The 18658-nt window shown below is 35.1% G+C and overlaps 1 protein-coding gene across 20 annotated transcripts in view; it reads left to right on the top strand.

The window, feature by feature from the left end:
- The window catches only part of MAGI2 (membrane associated guanylate kinase, WW and PDZ domain containing 2), a 1718964-nt gene that overhangs the window by 979158 nt on the left and 721148 nt on the right, over positions 1–18658 (top strand). For all 20 annotated transcript variants that reach the window (XM_007504040.3, XM_007504032.3, XM_056800855.1 and 17 more), the window contains one exon: positions 13953–14072. In XM_007504040.3, the coding sequence (XP_007504102.1) occupies positions 13953–14072 (120 nt within the window). The remainder of the gene's footprint in view (positions 1–13952; positions 14073–18658) is intronic.

Below are 18658 nucleotides of genomic sequence, written 5' to 3' on the forward strand. Positions count from 1 at the left end.
TTTCTGAATTTTTTCTGGTCAAAACTTTCATTTATATGTTTTTTTCCACTTAAGACTTCATCTACTTAGAGTCATTATAACCTAGAGAAAATGCCCCCCCTCCTTGTACTCTGAACTAGTGACATTCATCCACTTAATGTTCTACAAACAAGACACTGCATCCCTAAACCGCAGGTATTTTCTCTGGTTAGTCTCCATGATTAGAATACTTTTCCTCCTGATCTCTATGTCCTGAATTCCCTGGCTTCAAGTTGCAGCTAAATAACCTTCTTTAAGAATCCTTTCCCTTTCCCTCTTAATTCCCTCCTTCGATTATGTCCAGTTAATGCTGAATATCATTTATTTGTACAAAGATCTCCTGGAGGTGCCTAAGATCTTGGCACAGAGGTCTCTAGGTCAAAATTATTTTCCTAATAATAGTAGAATGTTTTTATTTCTAATAGAATGAATGTTCATAGAGGGCTAGATAGATATAGATATGGATATGGAAATAGATATAAATGACTACAGACATCAAGATATAGAGCCCACATTAACATAAGCTCATTGGGATGTGCTCAGTAGTGTTGGCAACATAAAGAAGTCCTAGAACAAAAAGCTTGGGAAACACTATCCTAGAGTCCTAACATGACCATATGTAGTTCTATGTGAACAGAAAGGCTTATACTCTGAAAAGTGTAGACTTTGTAGCTCCTAACTGATGTCCTGTCTATTTTCAGTAATGAAATCTATCTTGAGAATGTACCCCGAATAATTATTTGTTGTAATACTCCTCGATTATTAATAGTTTTTATGGGTGGTGACCTAATATAACAAAGTAATTGAAATCAGGCTGTATTCAGGTTCCTCCTCTCTAGTAGTATGTAAGTTAAAAATGGAGATTAAATAGTCAAATAGTTAAAAGACATATGAAAAGTTTTCCAAAGAAATATAAATTATCAATAACTACCTTAAAGCATTTAAAATTACCTATAATTAGAGAAATGAACATTTAAACCATCTTAAGCTATCATTCCTTTTATCTAGAGAGTAAAAATGGGAAAATTCACAGTTGAATGGACTGTGGGGCAAAAGGCACACTATTTCATGTAAATTCCTTCAATTCTTCTGGGAAAGGATTTAAAATTAGGCAAGAAAAGCTAATACATTGTTTAAACCCTTTGACCCCTTGATTCCACTACAGAGGTTCATGTGCCAACAATGTCTACTGATGACAATAAAAGACAATGTTAAAAAATGTCCATAGGTGCATTAGGTGTGTTAAAAAGCTAGAAATAATATATTAATCTAATTGGGGAAGACTTAACAAGTTTTAGCATGTGAATATGGTAGAATATCCATTATTCATATAATGATATGTTATTCTGTAAGAAATGACATATATGAAAACTAAGAGAATCATTGAAAAAATCTTATTTGAAGTGAAGCAGAGTGGAAAAGCAAAGCCAAAAGTATAACATACACAATTAAACAAAATTCGATGAAACCCCAGGAAAATTCTGATGAAATACTGTGGTCATTCTTAGTACCAGAGTGTCATCCATTTGGGAGCAGCTGGGTGGTACAGGGAATAGAGCACTTCACTTGGAATCACGAAGAATATTCATTAGTTCAAATCTGGCCTCAGACACCATATGACCCTGACCATGCCAATTAACTTTTTTTGCCTTGCTTTTCTCATCTGTAAAATGAGCTGGAGAAGGAAATGGTAAATCACTCCACAAGTGCCTTTACCAAGAAAACCCAAAGCAAGACTTTGATAGTTGGACATGACTGAAACTACTGGACAAAACAAGCATCATCATTTCTGTTAAAAATTAATTCACTTTTTGGGGAAAGTACTTTGTGCCATGGGAAAATAAAAATGGAATGTGATAGAATTTGGAGGAAATATTTTTTTTACATTGAAATATACCAATTTTTCATAAAAATTGGAAGAGGAATTTTAGCCTTTCTATTTCCTATCATATTTAACTTTAACAAAATACTTAGTTTGCTTTTTGTGTGTTGAAAAAAAATGGGTATTTGAAAACAAAACTAAGTGGCTAAAAGAATGTTTCACTGTAATCTTAATGTTTTGGTGTTGTGTGTACTCAACCATATTCTGAGAAGTACCTTGAACAGTTCAGGGAAGAGATACAAAAGAAACATATGGACATATTAAAATTTAATGTAACTTCATGATCCTAAATGTGATAAAATGGTAAAATTATAGTCCATTAAAATCTTGCTGTACAACACTGAGGTCAAAGAGTAGAATGTCAACATGGTGCTTAGTGCCCTAGGCACTGATCTGTGCAGTTGGACGACTACAAATTAAATTTGCAAGAGAAAAAACATAAAAACTTCAAAGCAAAAATGTATTTTTATAGAAAGTGACTGACTTTTCCTTGCATAATGCTCAGTATGTGATCTTGAAACCCACATATATAAATCAAGACTTAGGGGTTCCACAGGTTTTTTTTTGAAGAAATGGGGGAAAGCAGAAATAAAATTATAATTTCTAAAATAATCCTACTTATGAACTAATTAGTGAAATAGTGTCACAGATTTTCCATTTTCTTCAATAAATAAAGAAATTATTGAGGAGGAATTTTTAAAAGAATTTTTAGATTATAGATTGTTACTTAATGAAACATTTCTTTTGAGGCAAAGGCAATTATCTCTTTTATTTGTAGCTACTATTCACTAATCCTCCAGCCTAATCAGTCATGTCTGTAGGGTGAAGTGTCTGAAGACCAATAATACTGGAAGTTCAGGATTTCCATTTCCATCTAAGTGAATCATTTTCCTGATTAAGGAATTCTGTATCAAAGCAAGCAGTCTAGCTTGCTAGACTGAACTGCAAAGGCATCTGGAGAAAAGGCAGGCTTTTGTCAGAAAAAGAATTACTGTAGCTATGGTTTCTCCTCTCAGTAACGTGAGAGAATGGGCCAGATGGCAGAAGACAAATTTTAGTACAACTAGATGTATAAAATTTTGACTCTTTATCTCTAGCCTTCTAACAATGGCAATTCAAATGTTACATGGAGACACAAATTTAGTCATTTAACTTGAGCTTTTCTCCAGGGTGGATACATGTACAAGTTTGAGCATGTGCCCATTTATAGAGTGGAAAAAAGCTGGAAATAAATATACAATTTATGTAGAATTCTACCATTTCTCTTATCTTATATTTGAGAAAACTTAAATCCTGGAGATGATTTTTGCAAAACCAAACAGGAAATAAATAGTAGCTCTTGGTGGGGATTTTAAGTTCCATCATCTAACTCCAATTCCAAAGGTTTTTCCACTACGAATAGAGGACTATTTGTGTATGCATGTTTATATATATATATATATATATATATATATATATATACTTATATTTGAATTGTGTCTTCATGTATAAATATATATATAAATTGAGTAGATATGCATGTGTATGTATGTATAAGCTATATTTGTTTCTATAAACATATATATAAGCATACATAAATAATTTTAATGCCTTGACTCTGTCAGGGCTGGTATTATTATTTTCTCCAAGATTCTTACAACTATAATTTATAGTTATGAAACTAACGAATGGTAAACATTATTATTCTGCATATTGAATATCTAACTTGAGACACAATATAGCACAGTAAAACACCATACCTGTTAGAGCTTTGACAGTCCATTTGATTTGTGATTTTTTTATTAAGTTGCTTTTAAGCCTCGGTTTACTTGATTCTAATAATAGGGTACCTGAATTAGCTGCTTCAGAATGAGTTTATTGTGAAGATGGATTGGTTTGTTTGTTTTTTAATAAATTTTTACATCTTCATTTTTTGTTGTTCATCTTCCAGTCAAGTCTGACTCTTCGTGATCCCTTTTGGGGTTTTCTTGGCAAAGATACTGAAATAGTTTGCCACTTCTCTTTTCCAGCTCATTTTGCACATGAGGAAACTGAGGCAAACCAAGTGAAGGGACTTGCCTAGAGCACACAGATAATAAATATCAGAGACCAGATTTGAACTCAAAAGCCCTCCCTCTGCCATGCCACCCAGATGCCCTAAGCCTAGGGCTACTTATCACACACAGCAGCAATTACATATGCTCTGGCTGCCTCAGATTGTTGTTAGAAGGACCAAAGAAGAGAAAGCGCACTAAGATGCTTTAGAACAGCGGTTCTCAACCTCTCGATTTGTAGCAATGAGAATACATAATGCATATCAGGTATTTGCATTCTGAATCATAACTGTAGCAAAATTACAGTTTTGAAGTAGCCACCAAAATAATTTTTTGGTTTGGGGTCACTATAACATGAGGAACTGTATTGCGGGGTCACAGCATTAGAAAGGTTGAGAACCACTGCTCTAGAAACTGCAAACATTGTGAAAATGTAATTATTCTCATGACTTAAAGAAGGAGATGAGATAAGAAACAAGAGCAGCAATCAACTATTTTTAAAGTTTTCTATCCCTAAAATCTACATCTCTGCCATTTTTTCCCTTCCCACCTTCATTGTAGCAATCCTGCCAAGGGCATCATTACTTTATTTTTGTATGTGTAAATTGGTAGAATGAGATATTTATTTAAATTCTTTCTTCCAAAGACTGCAAACTGCTTTATGGCTATAAAAGCTCTAAACTCCACATTATTTCCATCTTTTTTATTTTTTTTATGGTCACCATAGATGAAGACAAGCTATAATTTTATATTTAAGTGGTTGAACCAAGTAATTACATTCATGCTGATAGGGCTGGACTAGCTATATCATTTCCTTATACATTAGAGAGCTTTTAATTTTCTTTCTGAAGCCAAGGTGTTTTGCATCTAGGCCTTCTTTTAATAGTATACAAGGAGAAGACAATAAACAAAGTGAATTTTCAGTTTCCATAATCATTATTTACACTGACATTACACATTACTACAGTTCCTCATTTCTGTGGCTGAATACACATTCTTTAAAATTGCAGCCATATAAAGTTGGCAAATGTTTTATTTAGATTTGAAGATTATATTTATTGTTTTCTTTTTCTGTTTGCTGGAGGATGTGGATTCTGGATTCCTTTTAGTCCATTTGTAGTGGTGAGACCCAAATATCAATTAAACTTTTCTAATAAAGGATGATAGTCAAAGCCACTGTCCTCACATTTACCCATTTCGTATGTTCAGAATGGACAGCTCATTAAAACAGTTTGGACCGGAACTCTGATAATTGCATAGAATATCTTTTCATCATTATCCTTTCTGCTTATATGGTATTGATTTTTATTTCTTTTTTATCTAGTCCAAAAGCTATTTATCGAGGTTACAATCACTAAAACGATCCATGTAGAGATTTTGAGGGAAGCATCCATGAATTTTTAAAAATTTTTTTCAGAAATAGATTTCACTATAATAGAATACAGGTGAAAATTATGGAACTAAAGAGAAAAAATGATACAAGTAAGCATGTATAAGAATAAAAAAGAGCCATGAAGAGAATTCAGTTTTGCAATTGTCAATCAATGTTCTGTCTCCTTAAATGTACTCCTATGAATTTTACTCCTATGAAAATTTTACTCCTATGAAAAAGGAGTAAATTCAAAGGTGTTTATGACCTTCCCTAAAAAGTGAGGTTAAAAATAGAATCACCTGCAAAAGCACATAATTAACTACCACATTTTACACATTATATACATATATACATATGTATATATATATATATATATTCATCAGGACAGTGGGAATTTCTTAGATACCATTGTTTTTAATTCTTTACATTATTATTCTGTTAATTAGAATGTTGTCTAAATATGGGGACAGTGAGGTAAAGGAGCTTTGGAATCTCATTTATCATAGACATTTAGAATTTAACTCTTTCTTCCTATCTTGGATCTCTCCATGGCAAAAAGAGTAAAATTAATCCATTGCAAAAGTAGAAGATTAATAATATATTTCCAACCCTCACCTATGCAATGGCAATTGACTTTTATATGATTGCATTTCTGCATCAAGAATAAGCTAACCATTTGGAAGCAAGTATATCCGCCTCAAGCTTGTCTTTTGAGCAAACATCCTATGTACTTTCATCAAAATCTGTGGAAGATACTTTAGTATATACTAAGCATAATTTATCAATTAATGAGTTATTATTTTAATGGAATGACTGACTAGAAATCATAGTTTAGCTCATGTAGCATTCTTCTCTATTGAATTTGTCAAAACATTTTTGGACAGTGGGATATACAAGGGTGTAGTATGTAAAACCTCTATTAGTTTAACTTTATAAGTTGCAATCTTTTATAAAGTGTTCAGGAATATCACCTCTAAGAATATTTGAGAGAGAAAAAAGTCTTTGTCTTTTTCTCATCTGGAAAATTAAACTAAGTAAATTATTAAATTAACAATTAAAATAGAAACTTCTCTTTTCTCCCTTCAGTCCCCTTCAGTTGTAACTTGGGATATTACTTGTGTAAAGCATTTTTATTTAGGGGGTGTCTCTCTAACAGAAGTGTACCCATGATACGTCAGGGGAAAAAATCTATCATTATATCAGTCAAAAATAAGGGAACGTCCTGCTTTAAGAAGTATATCCTATCTATTCTATTCAATGTTAAATATCTTTAGCAGTAAGTCCCCATTGGGCAACACTGCTTTAAATGTCTCTTAATTTTTCATTATTTTTAAAATCAGGCCTCTTTCCCAAATGGTGTTAATGTCCCTCACGTAATTTTCTATATCTTCAGCTACTGCGTTATAAATTGGCCCCATGCAAGGCTGGTATCTTTTAGATACATTCTTGGGCACGTAGACTGAAAAGCACACTCTCTCATTCCCTCACTGGCCATGGAACTGTATCTGTCACTGAAACAAAATTATCCACTAATCAAGCTTTATGAGCAATTTCACACTTTTCAAATGATTCAGCAAAGGCCACAAATCTTAATGTATTGAGGGTCATTGGCTCTGCCTGATCTGTACACCCTTCTAACAGAAGATGAAAGAACTTGCCATAGTACTAACTGAGCCATCCAGGACTTACATTTTGTTTCATTCCAAAGTACAAAAAACAATTTTTATTACTGCCTTCCCATCTTCTTCCCCTCTTCGTCTCTTCACCACACCCTCATTCCCAAAGTAATTTGGGTCTTTATGCTTAGAATTAATTGAAGGAAATATTAAATTGCAATAATGCCAGGATTGTTTGTTTTATTCTGTTTTATGTGGGGAGAGCCTTTGGTCCTGATATTCAATTCATTTCCGCCAGCCTTTACTAAATATCTATTACGTGCATTTTGTATAATGTAATGAAGCAATCTCAGATTTGTGAAGATTCTGAAATTAAGACTGGGCTAAAGATACCGGTTAGAATTTAATATTGGTAATGGTGGTACTCTAATGATGAGATAATCAAAAGAATCATGAGCAGAACTCAGTTTTATGATTGTCATTCCATGTTCTTTCATTCAATGTTCTGATACCATCATTATCATGATCATTTTACATTTGTATCATATCCTTAAACTTTCAAACACCTTCCATTTTTGTAATCCCATTTGATCCTCATATCTTTTAAAGAAGATGGTGGAGATCTCATTGACACTTTCTGAGAAATGAAGTAAGATGGAAAAATGAAGTAAGATGGTGACATGACATGAAATATCTAAGGAGAGACCAGGTATGCCCAGAACACCCCTGGCCATGATACAAAAGAGCATCAGATGGAATGATGACCAATAAGACCCAAGAAAAATACCAGTAAGGACCTCTATCTAGTCTAGGACAATATAAGAAGTTGGGCAGAACCATGTGGATGCTCAAAGAGTGCACTCTTCCCTGCCCCTGAGAGGCAAAAACCAGAATGATCTCTAGTATACCAGGCTTGAAGTTCAAGAAATCTTGGGCCAGGAATGTTGTAGCAGCAATGGGGACAGAGCCAGTCACTGATAGGTCACTGAACATAGAGACAGGGCTGGCACTTGGAGCAAGACTTTAGACATTTTGACCTATAGTTGAGCCATAGCAAGATTCAAAGAATCCACACAATAGAGGATCTTCCAGAAGTCTGAAACTAATAGAATCTCTGACATCCATTGAGGGATTCATGACCTCAGCACAAGATGCCACAAATTCTCATCTATGAATTGTGCAAAAGAAAAAGAACAAGAGAGTGCTAAGGTCAGCACTAACGTTAAGCCACCAGGAAATGAAATCAGAATCCAAGGGCTGTGGCAGAGCATTGGGTCTCATCCCAGCCACCCCAATCAGAGGTACAAAGGCATCCAGAATACATTTAGGATAGTAATAAACAAGGTTTGTCCATCTTTTCCAAGTCTCTGTCCAGGAACAGGCACTATACATGTGATAAAAATAAACAAAATATTCCAACATAAGGAAAAAAATACTATGAGTTGAGATAACTCTGAGGTGTGCAAAGAAAAGAGAGGAATAACACCAAAATAAGTTCAAGCAGAATCTTAGCAAAAAAGGCTTTGCTTGCCCATGAGAATTCTAAGAGTAGGTGGAAGAAATAATTAGACCGAAGGGAAATACCAGTGTGGACCTCTTTCTAATCTATGATTGCACAAGAAGCTGAACATAATCATGCAGAGGCAGAAGTCAGCATGATAAAAGCTAAATTTAATTTAATAAATGGAAATATATAAGTAAAAATTGAAAGGGGGATAAATAAGAAAATAGAAGGTATGAATAAGTACCCAAGAAGTAGGCTCCATAAAAAAAAGAATAGAACAGAATTCATTGATTCCATGAGACAAGAAATAAAAAACAAAGTCAAAAGACCAAAAACTGCAGATAAACATAAAAGAGATCTATTATCACCAAAAACCAAACAAACATAAAATGATGGTAAAACTGATTGAAGAGAAATAATATGAGAATCATTGGATTCTCTACCCTAATTAAATGCAATGTCTTATACTTTAAAAATAAGTTTCAAAGTATAAAATGGCTTAAACTTGCTCAGATAGCCATTTGTTTAAAAGAAACTTCTGGTTTTGGTGTTGCATTGTCCTAAAACATAACTATAGTTTGCATAGCTTCCTAGTAAAGGAAGGGATAATAATGCTGTACTTTGCCCTGGTCAAACAATCACATGTAGGTTGTGCATTTAGGTTTGGGTGGCATATTTTTTTTGGAAGGTATTTTCAAGTAGCAATAAACCTGCATGGAAAGGGACTAGATATCAAGTCACCAAAAATGCATTGAAGGAGATAATTTTTAGGAAGGAATGAAGAAGGAAAGGAAGGAAGGAAGGAAGGAAGGAAGGAAGGAAGGAAGGAAGGAAGGAAGGAAGGAAGGAAGGAAGGAAGGAAGGAAGGAAGGAACGAAGGAAGGAAGGAAGGAAGGAAGGAAGGAAGGAAGGAAGAGAGGGAGTGGGGAAGAGAGGGAGGGAGGAAGAGAGGGAGGGAGGAAGAGAGGGAGGGAGGAGGGAAGGAAGAGACGGAGGGAAGGAGGGAGGAAGGAAGGAAGGAAGGAAGGAAGGAAGGAAGGAAGGAAGGAAGGAAGGAAGGAAGGAAGGAAGGAAGGAAGGAAGGAAGGAAGGAAGGAAGGAAGGAAGGAAGGAAGGAAGGAAGGAAGGAAGGAAGGAAGGAAGGAAGGAAGGAAGGAAAGAAGGAAGGAAGGAAGGAAGGAAGAAAGAGAGGGAGTGGGGAAGAGAGGGAGGGAGGAAGAGAGGGAGGGAGGAAGAGAGGGAGGGAGGAGGGAAGGAAGAGACGGAGGGAAGGAGGGAGGAAGGACGGAAGGAAGGAAGGAAGGAAGGAAGGAAGGAAGGAAGGAAGGAAGGAAGGAAGGAAGGAAGGAAGGAAGGAAGGAAGGAAGGAAGGAAGGAAGGAAGGAAGGAAGGAAAGAAGGAAGGAAGAAGGGAGGGAGGAAAAGAAGAGAGAGGCAAGGATGAAGTATATACAAAGTGCTTACTAGGTACCCAGCACTGTGCTCCCTACTTTACAATTATTTCATTTGATCTCCACAAACTTGGATGGTAAGTACAGTTATTATCCCCATTTTATAGTTAACCTGAGACAGAAAAGGATAAACTCAGACTCCAGGCCCATGGAGCTATCCACTATATCACTTTTATAGTTATATCTTTGTAAAGAAAAATAATAATTGTCTTGCAATATTTAAAGGGTTATTATGTGGGAAAAGAATTGAACCTTCTCTTCTTGAGAAGAATTGAGAGCAAAAATAGAAGTGGAATAGAGGCAGATTTTGAAAAAAAGGAAATGTAAGAAAAACTTCCAAATAGTCACAACTAGCCATAGAAGGAATGGAGACAATGGGTGTCACCTCTCTACAATTCTCAAGTGAAGGAGAATTGCCCTTTCATTATGGACTAGACTAGGCAGCTGTGGTCTTTCCCAGCTCTTAAATTTATTATTATCTCCCAGAGCCTTGCTTAGATTTTGAAGGCTAAGTGGGTAGATTAGAGAGGGTTGAATGTTGAAGGGCATTGGAATTCATGTATTTATATACAGTGCCATGTATTTGGCTAAATGCTTTACAAATCTCAATTCTTTTGGTCCCCACAAAAATTCAGCCATATAGATACTATTATAATCTTCATTTTGTACTTCAAGAAACTGAGTCAGAGGGGAAGTAAGTGATTCATCCAGGGTTACTTGGCTTTTAAGTGTCTGAGACTGGATTGGAACTCAATTCTTCCTGACCCCAGATCTGGCATTCTATCTACTGAGTCACTTAGCTCTTTCATAGCTTTGAAAAGCTTTTTGATTTGAAAAGAGGAATTATTTTGAATGAAGGTTGAAGATAGGAAGGATGTCATGGATGTTGGACTTGGAATCAGACTTTCGTTACTGCTGTGTGACTTTGAATAAGTCTTTTAACCTCCTTCAAGCTATTTCCTCATCTGGAATAGATAATACCTCCCTAATAGAGTTGTTGTTGGAAACAAGAGAGGATATATATATATTTGTGTGTGTATTTCACTTTTCAAACCATAAAGCAAAATATAAATACTAGCTATAATTATTGCTTGGAATTATGACGTGACTAGGGTAATAATGACTACTTCTAGGTTTTGGGAATCGTTGTTTTACATGATTGTCTATATTCTGGAGTAAGTGGCTAATTTTTAAATTTTTATTTGTTTTTCAAATCCTGATTACTCCTCCTGAAATGAATTATCCCCGCAGGCAGAAGAGAATATTGCAATCTTTGTATGTTGTGCAAGATGCTCCTTCTCTCAGGCTCCACCTTTCCCTCTGCTCTCCCTCCCCAACTCCACCTACAGATTTCCCTGGCTGCCTTTCAGTCCCCAATAAAATCCTATTTTTTTACTGGAAGCTCTTTAATGAAGACTGAGAGCCCTTTTTTTGTTAATTATTTCCTATTTATCCTCGATACAGCATTTCATATATATTTGCTCACATGTTGTATTGCCCTCACACTAGATTGTAAACTTGTCAATGATAATATTGTAAATTTTGAGGGCAGGGACTTTCTTTTGCCCCTTTTTATGCTCTTAGCACAGTTCCAGGCACATTTGATGCTGTGGTCCAGTCATTTCAGTCTTGTCTGGCTATTTATGACCCCATTCGAGGGTTTTGTGGCAAAGATACTAGGGTGACTTGACCAGGGTCACTCCATTAGTAAGTGTCTGAGACCAGATTTGAACCAAATGATGATGAGTCTTCTGAACATCAGGCATGACCCAAGTCCCATTGTACCCAGCTGCTGCCCCTCCTGGCACATCATAGGGGCTTACTAAATATTTAATAATTAATTGATTAGAAAGAGCATTGAATTCAGCATCCAATAATTTGTCAACAGTGAGATCTAGAAGCTTTTTATCTATAAAATATCTACAGAGTATGGATGAGGTGATTCCTCCATATGGGCCCCTCCAACACCAAGTGGGAGATCCATTATATTGGGTTTACCAAATAAACCTGCGTTTGAGGCAATGAAGAAAGAGTCCAATATTTGAGCATAAAAGCATGAACACAATCAATTTAACCTGAGAAGGGGAAGGTGTAGTCCAGCCCACCCCCCAAAATTAAATGTAGTCAAAAAGCATCAAAGAACCTAAAGATGGTGACTCTGGATGTGGTTCTATTATCATAAATTCATTGCCACAGTGAACGTGGTTAATTAATCAAAGTGCATAGCTTCTGAAATATGCAGATGAATCAGTAAGGAAAATTGAATCTTCGGGAGATAATTTTTTCTTAATGATTTGAGTGTGTTCCTTCCCATAAAAATAAAACAAAACAGAAAAACAAATTGATTGCAAAAGAAAAAAAAAACAATATATTAGTAATGTAATGTTCATCCACAAGGGTTAAACACAGGAAATTAAAAGTTAAGGCTGTGGTATTAATTAAAGGATATTACTCATGCCTGATGCAGGAGCTGGATGTTTTCTAGAATAAGCAAGAACATAAAACATTAAACAATATGTCACCATTTAAACATAAATGACAAGAAGTCAATAAATAACATTAAATGCTATTAAGAACAAATTTGTTTTAGAATCAAGGGAGGTTATAAAATTGGGAGGAGATGTTTTCAAAACAGGTTCAATGAAATTTTTTCTTTTTTTTTTTAACCCAAGAATAATCTCTTGGTATATCTTGGATCATGACAGTAATTCATGGCTCTTATTTTGCAATCTGGATTTTCTTCTGAGAGATTTAAAGGAACAGTCAATCTTTTTGACTATAAGACTGTAATGCAAAGAATGAAAGTAAAAATTAAGTCTGAAATATATTGCTTCATTCTTAAATTTTTTTAATGCTTTCTCTATTTTTGTCCTCTAAATTCTTGATTGTTTCTTTGATTATTCAGGTTTCTGCATGATATTTGCCCCCTCTTTTTTTTATAAACATGTGTTTCTATGCGTGATGCCTTTATGTAAGTGTCATAGACAGGAAAGTAGATCTGACATAATTAATAGTCTGTGGAAAATCTGGCTGCATAATTCTCAGGTTTCCTTCCCCATTTCCATTGGTCTAGACATGCTACTTTTTAAATGTGGAGAAACCCCTATCAATGCAGATTTACAACTTGTCTGACTCTTCTGGTATCAGGGAATTATCTGAGAAACGAAGAGATTAAATAACTTCCCTAGAATCCGACATCCAGTATGTTGGAAACAGAACTTAAACCTTCTAGGTCTTCCCTCTATCCACTATGCTGTGCTATCTTTCAAAAAAAAGAGAAAAAAAACTTAATAAAATTAAAATATTATTATTTAGTCATTTCAATGGTATATAACTTTATGATCTCATTTGTTTGTTTGTTTGTTTTTGGCAAAGATACTTGAATGGTTCCCCATTGCCTTTTCCAGCCTATTTTTATAGAGGACTAAACTGAGGCAAATAGAGTTAAATAATTAAATATTTTTAATTAATTAAATTTAATTAATTAATTAATTAAAAATTAAATTTGTCTGGGGTCACAGAGTAAGTCCTTTTGGCTGGATTTGATTTCAGGTCTATTCTATCAACTGCACATCTAGCTGTCCCCCCAAAATTTAAATAAGCACTTCAAATGTGCTATTGACCATGTAAACAAAAGCATATTTGATATATTTTCTTGTGTCTTTGGATATAATTTATGTAACAGCACAGCAATCTGGACAGAATAATAGAAGTCTATTCATAGGAAAGAAAAATGTAAATTCCTTAAGCTAGCCAACTCCTGGCTCAGTATTCAAAACACCTCTTCACCAAGTGCATAATGATTTCTATTTTCCCTCAAAACAAAACAAAACAAAAAAATACCCAGATATATTCCATGGCAATCCACTCTTCATGAGCTGGATAGAGAAAGATATTTTGTACGCTGACCTGAATGTTTCCCACTCCACTATTTTCTGTTGCCCAACAAAAAGGCAAATAGAGACTCCAGCCCCACACCATGGCCAGAGTGCACACTCCTAACCATCCAGAAGTGGTGCTTGCCTCCAGCGTGGCTGCCAACATCTCATGTCCTGTTCGTTTTCTTTTGGGCTTCAGGTACCACAAGGCCGCATAAGGAGGGCGAGGTCCCTGGGGTGGACTATATTTTCATCACTGTTGAAGACTTTATGGAACTAGAGAAAAGCGGCGCCCTCCTGGAAAGTGGAACATATGAAGGTAAGCACATTTTTACTGCCAAGTCTGGTGCGTGGTTTCATTACATTTTTCTCATTTAATTGAATTGCGTTAGGACACCGTGTCACAAATGTGCTGTGCTTCTTGGTTTCAGAAATTGATGAGGAGGCAGATGGCAATTGTAAAGCACATTTCCTAAAGAAAATGTAAAACGGAGCCGGATTAATTTGGTTCATGAAATTAGTTGAGAGAGTCACTGAAAGAAGCCTATAAATATACACAGTGGAATAAATGTCTCACTAGTTTTAGAATTCATGTTATATCTTTAGGGGCAAAATGGGTTTCTTTGCATGGTACAGTAAAAACATGGCACTGACTTCCAGAGGCAGGAGGGCTGAGGGATCTTCCTGAGATCCCAGATTTCGAGATAGATGACTTTAGAAAAAAAGGATTTTTCACCTCTGTGGGCCTCTAGTAAAAATTCTAGGACTCTTCGTTGGAAGCAGGTGCTTCCAAAACTTGGGTAAAGCAAAATAACACTTCTCCATACAAAATGAATCCAGTTCCTAAAACTCCCAACTTGATTGTTTTGAGGTTAAATTTCAGGAATACTTGAATTTTGAAAGCTTGCTAGTTGAACTGAATAACTTAATAGGATCAGAATTTTAATAGGTGATCCAATAATTCATATTCATATGGAAGTTTTCACCATTCACGTGCTCTCACGTGCTATCTCATTGGCTCATCAGAACAATCCCAAGATGCAAAGGGTGCGATGATTGTTGCATCCACTCGCTGATGAGTAAACAGGGATTAGAGAAGTTGTGAGACACTCAATTTTGTACAGCCAGTAAGTATGTCACAGAATTACCCTGGGATCCTGCCTTCTGCTGCTAAATTTGGTGCTCTCTCCATCACAGCTTAAGCCTTACTCACATATATAAGCAAGCACTTCTATATTCATCTTGGAAATATTTTTGAGCAACCAGAAGCCGTCAATAACAGCAAATTAATGAAGTTTGTTGGCACTGACACTTCTGTTCTCAGTAATTGCTTCCATAATGCTTTGGGGTAATTGATGGATATTAGTTGTTCAAGAATATAATATTTTGAGGTTATTTGAAATAAATGTGAATATATATTGTCCATGGCCCTTGGGTCAATTTTAACATGGTTCAAACGCTAAATTGCCAATTTCCATATTCAGAGGAAATAGTGAGTGTATGAGCACACACACACACAAACATATATATAGATAGTTTATTTTTGGTGAATTTATACATAATTAAATATATATATATTGTGTTTCAATGGGCTTGTGAAACAGATTTGAATAATTTCCAAAATTATATATGTATTTCAATATATACTTACTATTATATTAGTTAGATCCTCTCTATTAATATAGACCATATATTAATCCTTATCATATATACAAGTATATGTTTTACTTGTACATATATATGCTTCTACATATATACATATATATATATATGTAGAAAGAGAGGATAAATAGCTAAGTATTATACTTTTTCAGAAGGTTGTGATATTTGGTGATACTTAGTAGAAATTAATTAATTTATAAAAATAAAGGCAGCACTAAATATTTAGTAACTTGGCAGAATATTGGCTCAATTGGTTTGTGATTTTTTAAATAGATTTTCTGCTTTTAAATAAAATTTTCTTTAATTTATTTATTTTATATTATTATTTATTTATTTTTAGATAATATATTTGTTTTTTGTTTGTATTTCATTAGTATAACTGTCCATAATTGATTTGATCTAAACATTCTATTTCACCCAGAGAGAAGTAGTAACTAATATATAACAGTATTCCCAGAGGGATATAGTTAATAATATGATTTTTCATTCAATGTCTAAAAGACTTATTGGAAGCTGAATGTGTATAAACTCATAAAATCCAAGGGCAATCTCTCCTGTCAGATAGGTAGGTCTCAAGCTAGGAATAAAGCTAATATGTAAGACATGATGGTTATTCAGTGTTTTCATAAAAAAAAATTAAGTGACACATCATACAATGTCAGGGTTTCCAGGTGCAGTTTTAAATTTGAATTCTAAAAAACTTTAAATTTAGAGAGAAAATTGCTCAAATTATTCATCATCAGCCAGGTTTCAGAGGCCAATTAAACTATGTGAATTTTCTTTTAACAACGTTTTAGACAAGAGCAGCTAATTTACTTTGTTACTTAATTTACTGTGTACCGGTAATCACCCAGACATAAAGAGTTGTACCTAGGAATTCCAGCACCTGGGGCAAATTCATTTGGCTGAGGGGAGAGCTCGGTGGAAGTATGCTTGTTTAAAAAAATCAGTTACACAAGATAAAATGGGAGAGATGAAACTAAGCAATAATGTTTACTAAAATCATAAAAAGGCTTTAGTGGATTAAACAATCGTTATGAATCAAATGTCATATGGCAGCCAAAAAACCTAGTGTATTCTTAAACTGCATAAAAAGAGACATTGTGTGTAAAACAAGGAAAATGATAGCCCTGCCTTGGTAGGACTGTGTCTAGCTTGTTGAGTTCGGGTTTAGGTGGTCATAAACTAGAGATTTTTTTTAAGGAGGTGATAAACTAGAGACCTTTCAAAGGAAGATCACCAGGAGACTGAAGGGCCTTAAGATTATATAATATGAGGATGGTTTGCAAGACTTAGACTTGCAGGGAAGCTTTTTCATACTTGTGTTCCAATGCTTGAAGGACTGCTATATGGAAGAGGTATTAGATTTGTTCAACTTGACCCCAAAAGACCTAATTAGGAATAGGTAATAGAAATGGCAGAGAGGCATTTTCTACCCATAAAGAGGAATTTCCTTGTAATGGGAAGTCTCCAAATATGGAATGGGTTCCTTTAGGAGGTAGTGAGACCATTCTCACAAGAGTTCTTCAAGCAGAAGATGGATGGTCACTTATTGGGAATATCATAGAAAAATTAGCTGATTATATATGAATTGTACTATGTGACATCCAAGGCACCATCCAAATTTGGGATTCCTTGATCTGATCTTCAGTCCTCTGTGGAATCCATTTCAATAATTCATAATCTTGTGTTTAAGTTAAATTAGTATCTTGTTTCTCAGGCATGTGTCCCTGAATTTTTAAGGAATAGTAACACACCTAAGCTTCTTCAGACTCTCAGAATAGCGAATATTTGGAGAACATAGAAAATTCAGGTTTTGACATTAATTCACCAGTGTTCTTATAGAGCTACGTAAGATTGTGAGATACCTCACAATGTATAATTTTGTAAGGGACCAAGAAGTGTTCCCATGGGTTCACTTTTCACAAAGAAAGAGGAAATCATTTGTTTATCAAATAGAGAGAAAGGAATGTCAAGTCTTTTTGAGTTTTCAAATTCTTCTTTTATCAGCATCCTAGAGGAGATTGTGACTTCTCTTATGAAGTCCTTTTATTATTATCTCTTTCTGTCTTACCATTACTTCCTTCTGGTCTCTGCTTCATTCCTTGTCTAATGCTAGCACATGCTACTAGTGTACGGATCATAGCAGGAGCTCTTCATTTTTGTTTTATCACAGACCCCTTTGATAATCTGCCAAAACCTACAGACTGACCACTTCTCAGAATAATTCTTTAATTTTTTTAAATTTAATATTTTACTTTCTCAGGTACATGTAATTACCCTTTTTACATACTTTTCTGAAATTATAACAACCAAATTGTCTTCTTCCTCTTTTCCTTTCCACCTCTCCAATATGGTGTGGAAAGGAAATAAGACAAGCCTCCCATTATTCCCCAGTTTTCCAATCCTCCATTTCCATCTCTCCCAATAAATATTACAATGGACAGAAATTCAATCTGGTTTATATACATATGAGCTGGCAAAGCATATATCCATATTAATGAGAAAATACTCATATACAACAAAAATAAAAAATAAAAACACATGAAAATAAAGTAAAAAATCGTTTGCTTCAGTCAGCATTCAAACTCCATTAGTTCTTTCTCTGAAGGTGAATAGCAGTCTTTGTCATAAATGCTTAGGAATTGTCTTGGATTGTTATGCCAGGGCTAAAGCCTAGCTGTAGGCTTGTGTTGTGGCTCAGGGCTTCACCAGGGACCTCACTGCAGGCTCACATTGGTCAGAGGCATTGGGGGATTGCTGGGGACTCAGAGATTTAAGGCGTGTATGGTAGGGGAGCTTTGCTGTTGGGTTAGGCAAGGTCTCAGGGTCTTGGTGCTAGCCTTGGTCCAGCTTCAGTATCTCCAGAAGACTGAGCTCTTGGTGCTGCCCTCTCACTCCAGTGAAAGAAACTTCTCTACCTTACAAGTTGTCTTTTATTGGAAAATGGATGCTATCCCTTAGTTAATTCTGCCACTCCAGTATTTGTTTTGAAACTTTATTTTAAGGAAATATTTAAGGAAAAATTTTAGGAGCAAGTTTTCAGAGAGAGCCAGTGTTCCTGCCTCTACTCCACCATCTTGGCTCTTCCTTCCTCAGAATAATACTTTGAAATAATTGAAAGAGATCCTAAATCTCAGTGAGGAGTTGGATAAAGTTGTATTTTTTTCCAATTCAAATCCATAGTCTCCCCCAAATCCAGCCATAGACTTCTCTCTGAGAACCTGAACTAGACTTTCCAGG

Source organism: Monodelphis domestica, chromosome 5 (genome assembly GCF_027887165.1).
Source record: "Monodelphis domestica isolate mMonDom1 chromosome 5, mMonDom1.pri, whole genome shotgun sequence".
Taxonomy (NCBI): Eukaryota; Metazoa; Chordata; class Mammalia; order Didelphimorphia; family Didelphidae; genus Monodelphis; species Monodelphis domestica.